General features: G+C 42.4%; 1 protein-coding gene across 12 annotated transcripts in view; it reads left to right on the top strand.

Annotated features, from left to right (window-relative positions):
- The window catches only part of FN1 (fibronectin 1), a 69,268-nt gene extending 64,967 nt beyond the window's left edge, over positions 1 to 4,301 (top strand). For all 12 annotated transcript variants that reach the window (XM_061384129.1, XM_061384138.1, XM_061384164.1 and 9 more), the window contains 3 exons: positions 383 to 489; positions 3,112 to 3,222; positions 3,549 to 4,301. In XM_061384129.1, coding sequence (XP_061240113.1) covers positions 383 to 489; positions 3,112 to 3,222; positions 3,549 to 3,620 — 290 coding nt within the window. In that variant the 3' untranslated portion in view covers positions 3,621 to 4,301. The remainder of the gene's footprint in view (positions 1 to 382; positions 490 to 3,111; positions 3,223 to 3,548) is intronic.
- Positions 4,302 to 13,606: the final 9,305 nt, after the last annotated feature.

Raw genomic sequence — 13,606 nt, 5'->3', positions numbered from 1 at the left:
CAAAGCAGAGATAGGCTTCAAAAATGAGCCATGATTTAATGTTATCGTAGGGCGCTTTAGCACTTCTCCGACCTGAGTATTTTGACTATAATCTGCAGTGAAATGTTACAAGAAAGCTTTATAAGTCTTTGGATTCAACTTTTAAAATATGCTCTCTGTCTTGGCATTGAACTTTTTCTAGTTCATTATATCTGGTCTTTGGAAATACTGCCCTAAGATCTGTACAGCAGTACCTCTTGTACGGATGATTCCTATTAACATGTGGGATGTGGGCTGTGATGATACAAACTTAGGAAAAAAACAGAACCCACCCTCATAGAAGGATCAAGTCTGTATTATTGTTATCGGTCTGTAAACACTTCTGACTTGTGTGTCTGTGTAGATGAGGCCACGTGCTATGACGATGGGAAGACTTACCACGTGGGAGAACAGTGGCAGAAGGAATATCTTGGTGCCATTTGCTCCTGCACATGCTTTGGAGGCCAGCGGGTAAGACCAGATAGTCCAGGCTCCTTGCTATTTAGATGAGGGGGGAGGTTTCTGTGCTAATGATTAAGAGTTACCCTTCCTATGGGTGCCCATTTCCTGTTGGCACATAAGACTACCGCATACCCCTTTCCAGTTCTCCCCTTTCTTGGCAACCTCAGCCTCTCCCCCACACCTTCTATTCTCAGACTGCCTCCGTTCTTCAGCAACTAAAGTGTTAAATGTTTGGGGAGCACTAGGCCTTCTGCTCCATTCTGATGGGCAGGTGCCCTGTGACACTGCTGTTAAATATTCTGAATAATACCCAGATCTTAGAAAATATCACTTCTTTATATCCTCCCTTAATCCCAAATAGATGCCTACCATAGGTCAGGTGTTGTGCTCAGGAATATGGGACAAATAAAAAGAGTGAAAGATGGTCCCGGATCTTAACAACACAGTTGGAGGCATTAAATTAAATTAGCATACACTGAAAGTCAGGCTGAGTAAGTCAGGTTCTAAGTGGGTCTGACAAATCCAACTCCCAGGTAGGCTGATGTCAGCAGGCAAGGTTTGGTGGACAAGAGAATCATGAACTGGCTGGGGTTTAGGATGAGCAAATTGTGGTTGAGGCAGCAGGGAAGCAGAGAGAGCACACCTCCTGGGATGGCACGGAGCTGGCACAGGTGGGCTCTGGGGAAATCACCCTCTGCCTGTTGTCAGTGGTAAGACATTGAATGGGAAGAAATGGGGGCCACTTACGGAGGGCCTTGCAAGGCCATTATTTATGCCAGTACTTCTCAACCATTTCTAATCTGTCTTACTTCAGTATAACAAAAAAGTCCTGTTCTTTCCTCTAATCCAAAGTCCTGTATTTCCTCTAATCTTCGAAATCTCAAAATAAAATGCCTTTGTAACTCACATAAAAGCAATGGAACATAACATTGCTTTATTTTCAATGAAAACATACCCTCCCCAATAGCTTTTTCAAATTCTGGTACCTCAAGAACATGCTCACACTCCTGGGTAGGACTCACCAGTTGATGCCTTTGGTATTAGCCAGTTGCAGGTGTCCAGGAAGAAAGGGAACGTGATGGAAGGTGGGTTTCTTTTTTTTTTTTTTTAGGAAAATTAAACTGGCAGCAGGGAAGGGTCATCAGGAGTCTGGCTGAGGGCAGCCCCGGAAGCTACTCTGATCTTATCCCACCACTTGTAGTTGGGTAGAGGGGAAGTTTCAGTCTCTTATTAACATGTATAAAGATCACAGAACCTAGTCATTTCTAGTCATGTGCTCATTGTATAAATGGGTGCTGGTGAGTGAATTTGTTGTGCAGTTTTGGTCTCACTTTAGACTCTGCCTCTTGATTTATGCACATAAAATCTTTCATGTGTGACACCTGTTCTAAAGCAAAGTGCTAAATGAAACACTAGAGACAGGACTGGGTACTATTACATCATTTATATGAAAGCAAGATTCATTGATTCTATAATACGTATTTACCTGAATTGTCTTGGTAATGTATTATGGGAATATGCTTTTAAATGGAAAAATACTTCTGAAATATTTAACTGGCAATATAAAAAAGAAAGTGATCGTATTATTTAGGTTTCTTTGGGTTATAAGAAAAAAAGCCCAACTCAGGTTAATTTAGGCAAAAGGCAGCTCACTTGACTGGAAAGTCCCAGGACCTTCCAGTGAAAGAACATGACTGGTATTCACCCAGCTGGGTGGCAAGTCACTGTGTGATTTTCAGGCTCCTCACAGCCAGTCATTTATCTGGGTCTCTTTACCCTTACCTGTAAAATAAGGGTGTCTGTCCAAGTGATCTTACGTCCTTTTTAAAAGCCCTGCTGCTGCTGCTGCTGCTAAGTCGCTTCAGTCGTGTCTGACTCTGTGCGACCCCATAGATGGCAGCCCACTAGGCTCCCTCATCCCTGGGATTCTCCAGGCAAGAACACTGGAGTGGGTTGCCATTTCCTTCTCCAATGCACGAAAGTGAAAAGTGAAGTCACTCAGTCGTGTCCGACTCTTCAGGACCCTATGGACTGCAGCCCACCAGGCTCCTCTGTCCATGGGATTTTCCAGGCAAGAGTACTGGAGTGGGTTTAAAAGCCCTAGGACTCTAGGAAAACCTCTCCCTTCATCTAGTGTGGAAAGCTTATTAAGAAAGGAGTGGAATGAGCCTTACCAGATGGTTCCCAGGTGGTGCTAATGGTAAAGAACCCACCTACCAATGCAGGAGACATGAGAGACATGGATTCGATCTCTGGGTTGGGAAGATCCCCTGGAGAAGGAAATGGCAGTCTACACCGGTATTCTTGCCTGGAGAATCCCATGGACAGAGGAGCCTGGTGGCTGTAGTCCATAGGGTCACAAAGAGTCTGAAGTGACCTAGCATACATGGGAGTTTACAGGACATTTCAAGAAAAAGGAAAAGCATAAACAAAGGCAGCTGTACAATCGTGAGAAGCTAGCCAGAATGTATTCTCTGAGTTATAAATGCATGAAATCATCACCAACACTTCCTTTGTGATAAATTGCGTGTATTCTGCCAGCTTGAGCACTGAAATTCTTCTTCGACACAAGCACTAAATTGCAATCTTCTTGTGTTATCCTAAACCTCTTCTAAATGCCTCTGCTCTCAGGGCTGGCGCTGTGACAACTGTCGCAGACCTGGGGCTGAACCGGGTAACGAAGGCTCCACTGCCCACTCCTACAACCAGTATTCCCAGAGATACCATCAGAGAACAAACACTGTAAGTACATTGGCGCCCTGCACGTTTCTCCTTAATAGGCAATTAGGCATGTAGTAGGGAGTCTCTTTCCATAGGTACCTTTCTTCTTAATGAACCACATTTTTAAAAGCTCTTTTACATGACCTAAGAGGAGAATACTGTATCCTGTAATATAATGTGGGTTCTCTTGAGCATCTCCTGTTGCCCAGTGTATAGCTCAAGTGATTAAAGCTAGAAGTATTCTCCCATCTATAAGTAACTGTCAGAGAAGCCACCCTTCCCCTTTTTTCTTCTGTAGGCTTTACAGTATTTGCTGTTGATTTTTCTTCTCTCTTCTATTTTCACAGAATGTCAACTGCCCAATTGAGTGCTTCATGCCTTTGGATGTACAGGCTGACAGAGAAGATTCCCGAGAGTAATATTTCCAACCCAGAGAAACAAGCGTGGATCTCTGCCAAGGTCCATCCAAACTGGAGTGGTGTTCGCAGACCCCATGTTAGTGTGTTCCTTTCTTAAGCCCTTTGCTCTGGAGTAACTTCTCCAGCTTCAGCTCAACTCACAGCTTCTCCAAGCATCACCCTGGGAGTGTTTTAAGACTTTTCTCATTCATGGGAGCAGTAGGTTATCTATTCTTCAAAATATTCCATGCCGCTATTTTAAATGAAGTGATTCTAACTTGTGATTTGGATTGGGATCCATAGGGAAGCACATGCACCAACCAAGATACAAAATGTCTTGAAATGATATTACCAAAATTTTAAGTAGGAAAGTTACCTGAACACTTCTGCTTCCACTTAACTGACTGGCCCGCAATATTGTAGGAACAGCATGTCCTTTGTACTGTGGTATTCAGAACAGCCACAGTACTCACTTTTTCCAAATGATTCTAGTAATTGCCTAGAAATATCTTTTTCTTACCTGTTATTTATCAATTTTTCCCAGTATTTTTATATGGAAAAAAAATTGTACTGAAGATACTTAGTATGCAGTTGATAAGAGGAATCTGGTCTAATTATGGTTGGTGATTATTTTTTATACTGTATGTGCCAAAGCTTTACTACTGTGGAAAGACAACTGTTTAATAAAAGATTTACATTCCATCACTTGAATATTGTGTCTTCTTTTTTACATAAAGAAATTGGCGAGAGGTGGGGTGGGAGGGCCGGATTTCCCTGGTGGTCTAGTGGCCAAGAATCTGCCTTCCAATGCACGGGAGACAGGTTTGATCCCTGGGTGGGAAACTAAGAGGCCACGTGCCACGGGGCAACTAAGCCCCTGTGCCGAAACAAAAGATCCTGCTGCTGCAACCAAGACCCGATGCAGCCGAAAAGAAAGAACTTCAGGGGGAAGATAAAGATTCCTCCTAAATGTTTTTTTTTCTTTGTTACTCAGCAAACATTTGAAAACTTATGTACATGGCTCTAAATTTTGGTGATCTAAGGTGCCTCGTAGAGAAGGCGATGGCACCCCACTCCAGCACTCTTGCCTGGAAAATCCCATGGATGGAGGAGCCTGGTAGGCTGCAGTCCATGGGGTCGCTAGGAGTCGGACACGACAGAGCGACTTCACTTTCACTTTTCACTTTCGTGTGTTGGAGAAGGAAATGGCAACCCACTGCAATGTTCTTGCCTGGAGAATCCCAGGGATGGGGGAGCCTGGTGGGCTGCCGTCTATGGGGTTGCACAGAGTCAGACACGACTGAAGCGACTTAGCAAGCAAGCAAGCAAGGTGCCTCATCAGAGAAGGCAATGGCACCCCACTCCAGTACTCTTGCCTGGAAAATCCTATGGGCGGAGGAGCCTGGTAGGCTGCAGTCCATGGGGTCGCTAAGAGTCGGACACAACTGAAGTGACTTAGCAGCAGCAGCAGCAAGGTACCTCGTTAGCACAGTAGGTAGTGCGTCAGTCTCATAGATTCTGGTGATTTAAATACACGATTTGCTAAGTCTGTCAGTCCCTAAACCCAGATTCGGTCTTGTCATTTTATCTCTTCCAGATAATTTTATATTTTCCACTTTACCACATTTAGGTGGATTCAAATACTTATTTAACTTGCTAGTTAGCTCCTCAGAAGTATAATCGAAATAACCTTTTCACTATTCTTTTCTAACCATTATAATTCTCTCCTCTTTCCCACTTCCTTTCTTCCCTTCATTAAATAAACATCTGTTCAAAGAGGGAATATAAGGGAAAGAAAAAGATGAGTGAGGTGTTCAAACTACTTAAATCATATGGCCTAGAGGAGTCTAATCTTAGGGAAGCACTGTGGTGTAATAACCTCAATCCAACTTGCCTTAATTACTGCTACCTGACCCTGAAGTGCCCAGATGAAGAGTTTGCATAGTCCTGGTCTGGAAAGGCTGTTTCTTTTCAGTTTAACTTTGAGGAACCACAAAACTTTTGAGATTATATCTAGCACCTAGAATAGTAAAACAGCAGCACTGGAAATAAATTAGTAAATAGTAAAAGATTAGTAATTCATAATATACAAGACATGGAAAATACTTTTTAATACACCATTGTGCAATGAAAGAAACTATTTCAAGAAACACCTGGCAATGAATATTAAGACTAAATACAGAAAGAGATTTTCTCAGGGTTCATTTGTTTAAAAAACCAAAACCTCATGTTGGAACAGGTTTATAGTATAGTTTACAAAGTTCCTTGCCATTTAGCATCTCATTTGGGAGAGGTCTTATGGTCTAATTTTACAGAGACTACAGCTCAGATGAGTCCTAAGCAGGACACAGACCCCACACTTCTGTTAGCATCACTAAATGTACAGCTTTGTCAAGCTAGTAGTTACCAAGATAGCTATACTGTACATGTGAAAGATAAGAAAAATCATTTAGGAAGAACAGATTACAGTGATATTAAATGACTGTCCCACATAATGTGAGTCATCAGTGCTTATGGAGAGAGGATGTGACCCAGAACAAATCTACTCACTGTGTAAGGGGAAACCCTACTGTAGACTTGCTAAAGAGAAAGTGGCTGTTGCCTCCATCTTTAAGGTGAAGAGGCCCACTAGTGAAAGTCTGCACCTCAGCTCCATCCTGTTGAAAAATTTTGCATTTAAAAACATAAGGAGGAGGGTTCCCTAGTCCAGTGGTTGAGAATCTGCCTTGCAAAGCAGGGTACATGGGTTCCATCCCTGGTCCAGGAAGATCCCACATACTGCAGAACAAGGAAGTCCTCACGCCACAACTACTGAGCCTGTGAACTACAACTGCTGAAGCCCATGTACCCTAAAGTCCGTGCTCCACAAGGAAAGCCACCCCAGAGAGAAGCCCAAGCACCTCAACTAGAGAGTAGCCCCCAACTCTCTGCAACTAGAAAGACTGAGTGCAGACAAATAAATAAATTACTTAAAAAAAAAAAAAAGGATGGACTTCCCTACCTGTGCAGTGGGTAAGGCTCCACACTCCCACTGCAGGAGGTGCAGGTTCAATCCCTGGCCGGGGAACTAAGATCTGATATGCCACTTGGCATGGTAAAAAAAAAAAAAAAAGAACGAGTTGAGACTGACTTGGCTTTAAATTACTTATCTAATCACAAGCCTAAAACTATTTTCCCCAATGTGCATTTAGGTAAATCCAACTGGACTATATTAATTAAATGCACAGTGAGCCTGTCAACAACTTGCACACTGAAATATAAAACCTGCAAGTTTCACATTTAAGATTAAAAAAAAGTACCACCTTTCCAAAATGCCTGCTAGAGTCTCAAAAGCAATATACCAAACTTACAAATGAAGTTATTTCAATAGTCCATTCTGAAAAGAAAAACATCTATTTCTGCTTTATTGACTATGCCAAAGCCTTTGACTGTGCGGATCACAATAAAGTGTGGAAAATTCTGAAAGAGATGGGAATACCAGACCACCTGACCTGCCTCTTGAGAAATCTGTATGCAGGTCAAGAAGCAAGAGTTAGAACTGGACATGGAACAACAGACTGGTTCCAAATAGGAAAAGGAGTATGTCAAGGCTGTGTATTGTCACCCTGCTTATTTAACTTCTGTGCAGAGTACATCATGAGAAACGTTGGACTGGAAGAAACACAAGCTGGAATCAAGACTGCTGGAAGAAATATCAATAACCTCAGATATGCAGATGACACCACCCTTACGGCAGAAAGTGAAGAGGAACTCAAAAGCCTCTTGATGAAAGTGAAAGTGCAGAGTGAAAAAGTTGGTTTAAAGCTCAACATTCAGAAAATGAAGATCATGGCATCCAGTCCCATCACTTCAGGGGAAATAGATGGGAAAACAGTGGAAATAGATGGGGAAACAGTGGAAACAGTGTCAGACTTTATTTTTGGGGGCTCCAAAATCACGGCAGATGGTGACTGCAGCCATGAAATTAAAAGACGCTTACTCCTTGGAAGGAAAGTTATGACCAACCTAAATAGCATATTCAAAAGCAGAGACATTACTTTGCCAACAAAGGTCTGTCTAGTCAAGGCTATGGTTTTTCCAATGGTCATGTATGGATGTGAGAGTTGGACTGTGAAGAAGGCTGAGCGCCGAAGAATTGATGCTTTTGAACTGTGGTGTTGGAGAAGACTCTTGAGAGTCCCTTGGACTGCAAGGAGATCCAACCAGTCCATTCTGAAGAGATCAGCCCCGAGATTTCTTTGGAAGGAATGATGCTAAAGCTGAAACTCCAAGTACTTTGGCCACCCATGCGAAGAGTTGACTCATTGGAAACGACTCTGATGCTGGGAGGGATTGGGGGCAGGAGGAGAAGGGGACGACAGAGGATGAGATGGCTGAATGGCATCACTGACTCGATGGACGTGAGTCTGGGTGAACTCCGGGAGTTGGTGATGGACAGGGAGGCCTGGCGTGCTGCGATTCATGGGGTCGCAAAGAGTCGGACACGACTGAGCGACTGAACTGAACTACATTTAGATAATTAGAACAAATTAAACAAAATCAGTGGCCTTCTATGTGTTGATATCACAATGCAAAATGGTAAAACTTTCTTGTTTACTGCTTCTCAGCAAAATCATTCAAACATGAGCATTTCAGTTTTTACTGACTCATGTTACTGTTGTCTTTGAGAACAGTCTTAAGCAGGCCAGATTGCTGCTGCTGCTGTTGCTAAGTCACTTCAGTCGTGTCCAACTCTGTGCGACCCCAGAGACAGCAGCCCACCAGGCTCCCCCGTCCCTGGGATTCTCCAGGCAAGAACACTGGAATGGTTTGCCATTTCCTTCTCCAACACATGAAAGTGAAAAGTGAAAAGTGAAAAGTGAAAGTGAAGTCGCTCTGTCGTGTCCGACTCCTAGCGACCCCATGGACTGCAGCCTACCAGGCTTATCCATCCATGGGATTTGCCAGGCAAGAGTACTGGAGTGGGTTGCCATTGCCTTCTCAAGCAGTCCAGATTGAAAAGGCATAATTAAAACACCGATCTGGATATAGGTAAGACATTGGCAATTCAAGCAAAATTAGATAAAGTTGTATACATATGAGCCTTAAAAAAGAAAAATTGCGGTTTTGAAGTTACACTTTGTCTTGCTGCACTTGATTTGTAAGAAAACTTACTACGTATTTTTGTTGTTTTCAGCTTTCATGACCTGAGTGAACTATGCAAGTTAATGGGTATTAAAATATCGCTACATTCCTTGGTGGCTCAGACAGAAATAATCTGCCTGCAATGCAGGAGACCTGGGTTCAAACCCTGCATTGGGAAGATCGCCTTGAGAAGGAAATGGCAACCCATTCCAGTATTCTTGCCTGGAAATTGCACGGACAGAGGAGCCTGGTGGGCTACATCCATGGGGACACAAAGATTCAGATATGACTGAGTGACTAACACTGATGACATAAGCCTATAAGGCAGATATTCTGTGGAGGTGAATACAGAAATGATCAGGTGGAAATTACAAGTACAGGAAATGACTTTTCCGTTTAATTATATTTCCACTGAAAATTCTATTCCATTTCTAGTTGTATGAAACTCATTAAAGTGATTAAGAAACAAAACATCAGCACATTTAAGTGCTGAAATTGCTTCCCATTCAGTAAACTCCCATTACTGTGGTAGGAAAAGTGGCAAGTTCCAATTAAAAAAACCCATTTTCAGTAGATACATTTCAACCATTAAAAAAAAGATCACTCTTGGGACTTCTCATGTTTGGGGACATTTAAAGATAACCATGTAGACTGATAAAGCAGGTACAGCACAAAAATGACCTTGCCCTAGATTTTTCAGACTAAGAAAGTTATTTTTAAAGAATATATATGGCAGTAATATTGGAGATGGAAGTTATATCATTGCCATATCTTCCTATTTCGTATCCTCATTAAAATAAAAGAGATTCAATTTAAATTGCAAACAAAAATCTATATAAATTACAGAGGAAGTGAAGAGAATACTGTAAGTAATAAAATAGCAAGAGAAATGATGCTTCAGCTGAAAGCCCCAAATGGGAAATTCATTTTTTAACATTCCTCAGTAAAGTTAGGTATGAGATATTAAAGCATGTTTTACATTTCCTTGAATCCTCTTTACTTACTCTTTAGAGATTAAAAGTTTTAGCAATCTTAGGAGCCAAATCTATCCTAAAATGGCTCTTGTGTGGAGCTTCCAAAGGCCTGAGTTATTAACTTTGTTTGGAGATGGCCAGCATAGGGTGATTGTCAGCACCCTGTATGGGCTGGAATCACCCATCCTGCAGCCTGACCATCCCAGCAGGCTGCCCTTAGGCAAAAAACATCACAGGCCAAGGATGTGTCCAGGTAGCTCTTTGCATCACATTACTTCAGAAGTCATCGTTTAGTTCCAGAAAGAAACACTGTCTCTGCCAGGAGACTGCTGGACAGGATTTTACAATGAAACCTGCTGTGCTGTATAATTCTGCATTAACTGTAATATGTGGAGCCAAGTGCTGATCATGTCACTTTGGTGGAGAAATTGGAACCCTTACATACACTGCTCGTAGAAAAGTAAAAATGGTGCAGCTGCTGTGGAAAACAGTCTGGTGGTTCCTTAAAAGGCTAATCATCGGACTTTTCTGATGGTCCAGTGGTTAAGAATCCTCCTGCCAATCCAGGGGACATGAGTGTGATCCCTGGTCTGGAAAGATTCCAAATGCCGTGGGGCAACAAAAACCATGCACCACGACCACTGAGCCACCAGGCCCTAGAGCCTGTGCTCTGCAACAAGAGAAGCCACCACAATGAGAAGCTCATGCACGATAACTAGAGGAAGCCCTCACATAGGAACAAAGACCCAGCCAAAAAGAAATTAATTAATTAGAAAAAAAAGCTAACCTTCGGGTTATCACATGACCCAGTGTTTCTACTCCCATGTATATACCCAAGAGAACTGAAAACATGTGTTCACATAAAAACTTGTACACAAATGTTCACCATTTTTCTTCCAAACAGTGGAAACAACTCAAATGTCTATCAACTGATAAATGAATAAACATGTGGTATATTCAAATAATGGAATACTATTTGATCATAAAAAGGAATGAAGTACTCATACATGCTATGTCATGAACCTTAGAAACATGCTAAATGAAAGAAGTCAGGCACAAAAGACCACACGATGTATATGGCTCCATTTATACACAATGTCCAGAATAGGCAAACTAATAGAGACAGAGAATATACTAATGGTTACCAGAGAGAAGAACAGAAAATAGCTGGCAATCAGAATGTGCCTTCTTTTTGGGGTGATGGAAATGTTCTAGAATTAAATAGTGGTTGATGGCTCTACAACTTTATGAATGTACTAAAAATCACTGATTTGCACAGTTTTAAAAGATGATAAATTTTATATGTGCATTTTATTTCCATGGAAAAAATGGCACTTTAGTTACAGAAAGCCTCCATAATATCCTGTTGCTTACTGGTAATGTAAGGCTGTCACTCCAAAACCACATCCCTGCCCCTCTCTCAAATGGAGACCGATTACTTTTATCTAAGTTTCAGAAGGAAGCTGCAAAGAGAAGAAACAAGAACTGTTTAGATAATCACCTAGGCCCAACATGTTGACATAGCTGACTTCCACTAGCCCAGGAGTCTTGTAATATGCTCATTGTAATATATTAGCATATGCTGACACACCCACTAGCACCCATATAGATTGAGAAGAGGTGTTGCATTGGTCTCCAGATCCAAACCACAGCCTTGTCCTTGAATCAGTTCAGTTCTGTCACTCAGTTGTGTCCAACTCTTTGTGACCCTGTGGACTGCAGCACACCAGGCCTCCCTGTCCACCATCAACTCCCAGAGTTTACTCAACCTCATGTCCATTGAGTTGGTGATGCTATTCAACCATCTCATCCTCTGTCATCGCCTTCAATCATTCCCAGCATCAGGGTCTTTTCCAATGAGTCAGTTCTTTGCATCAGGTGGCAAAAGTATTGGAGTTTCAGCTTCAACATCAGTCTTTCCAATGAATATCCAGGATTGATCTCCTTTAGGATGGACTGGTTGGATCTCCTTGTAGTTCAAGGGACTCTCAAGAGTCTTCTCCAACACTGCAGTTCAAAAGCCTCAATTCTTCGGGGCTCAGCTTTCTTTATAGTCCAACTCTCACATCCATACATGATTAGTAGAAAAACCATAGCTTTGACTAGACAGACCTTTGTTGGCAAAGTAATGTCTCTGCTTTTTAATATGCTATCTAGGTTGGTCATAACTTTTCTTCCAAGGAGTAAGCATCTTTTAATTTCATGGCTGCAATCACCATCTGCAGTGATTTTGGAGCCCCCCAAAATAAAGTCTGCCACTGTTTCCCCATCTATTTGCCACGAAGTGATGGGACCTCTGGTCCATCATCTTGGTTTTCTGAATGTTGAGCTTTAAGCCAACTCTTTCACTCTCCTCTTTCACTTTCATCAAGCGGCTCTTTAGTTCTTCACTTTTTGCCCTAAAGGCGGTATTATCTGCATATCTGAGGTTACTGATATTTCTCCCAGCAATCTTGATTCCAGCTTGTGCTTCATCCAGCCCAGCGTTTCTCATGATGTACTCTGCATATAAGTTAAATAAGCAGAGTGATAATATACAGCCTTGACATACTCCTTTCCCTATTTGGAACCAGTCTGTTCTGTGTCCAGTTCTAACCTTCGCTTCCTGACCTGCATACAGATTTCTCAAGAGGCAGGTCAGGAGGTCAGGTGGCTCAGCTGGTAAAGAATCTGCCTGCAGTGCAGGAGACCTGGGTTTGATCCCTGGGTTGGGAGGATCCCCTGGGGAATGGAATGGCTATCCACCCCAGTATTTGGGCCTGCAGAATTCCATAAACCAGTGTTGTCCTTGGATAACTCATGAATATTCCTCCCCCTCTTTCCAATTCCCTCCCTTTTACCTTGAACCTTCTATATATTTGGTGTCTCTACCTGAACTGGAACAAGAAGTTGATCTGCACACTAGGTTCCTACTTCTCCATTCTTTGGCCATTGAATAAAGTTTGTGCTGTTTTAATCTCAGCATCAGTTTGTGCTACTCGCTGCATGAATCCCATCAGAGAAAGAACATCTCTGACCCAGGCGAGGGGTCATGGCCTGGGCTAGGACCCTGGTACAGGTCTAGCCAACCAATTTGGTAGCTGTAAGAAGTGGGGTTTGGGAAAATAGAGTAGATGAAAGACTGAAGGAACTCAGAAACTTTCTGGCTACCAGTTCAAAAACTGAGGCAAAATCCAATCTCCATACATTAATATCATCTTCCATTAACTTTTATGCCCCATACACACAAAAGCATAATGAAAGCAATACGTAGCTTTTTTTATGAATAGTATTTATCACACCCCAGGTGGTGTTCTAAGTGCTCTTAAACATTTTGCTCCATTTACTCCTTAGGGCAACCCTAAGAGTTGTGTACTGCAACATCACTTTACAAGTAGAAAGTTAGGGGAAGTCTAGGTGAATCACCTAACATCACACAGCTTGTCAGTAACAAAGCTGGAACTTGAACCTGATAAACTAGCCCTGGATTGTGTGCTAATAATAAGGAGCTATTCAGCCTCTCTGAGAGCAAATCCATCTCCATTTCATAGCTGAGAAAACAAAATTCCAAGAGGCTGGTGACTTAGTGGTAAAGAATCTGCCTGCTAATGTAGAAGACATGGGGTTGACCCCTGGGTTGGGAAGATCTCCTGCAGGAGGAAATGGCAACCCACTCCAGTATTCTTGCCTGAAAAACCCCATGGACAGAAGTCTGCTGGGTCACAGTCCTTGGGATCACAAAGATTCGGACATGACTGAGCAACTAACACAAGGCAAGTGCCCAAGATCACCAAACTGATGAGTATCAAAACAGGTAGTGATGATCATAAACGACCCAAAGGTGGTTTCCTAGAAGGAAAGCAAGGAACGTGATCAAGAGCAGGTGTGGTGAGGAGGGGGACTGGCAGGGGAACCGCTGGCAAAATTCTT

Source organism: Bos javanicus, chromosome 2, assembly GCF_032452875.1.
Source record: "Bos javanicus breed banteng chromosome 2, ARS-OSU_banteng_1.0, whole genome shotgun sequence".
NCBI lineage: Eukaryota > Metazoa > Chordata > Mammalia > Artiodactyla > Bovidae > Bos > Bos javanicus.
This window is presented reverse-complemented; position numbering and strand designations above follow the sequence as displayed.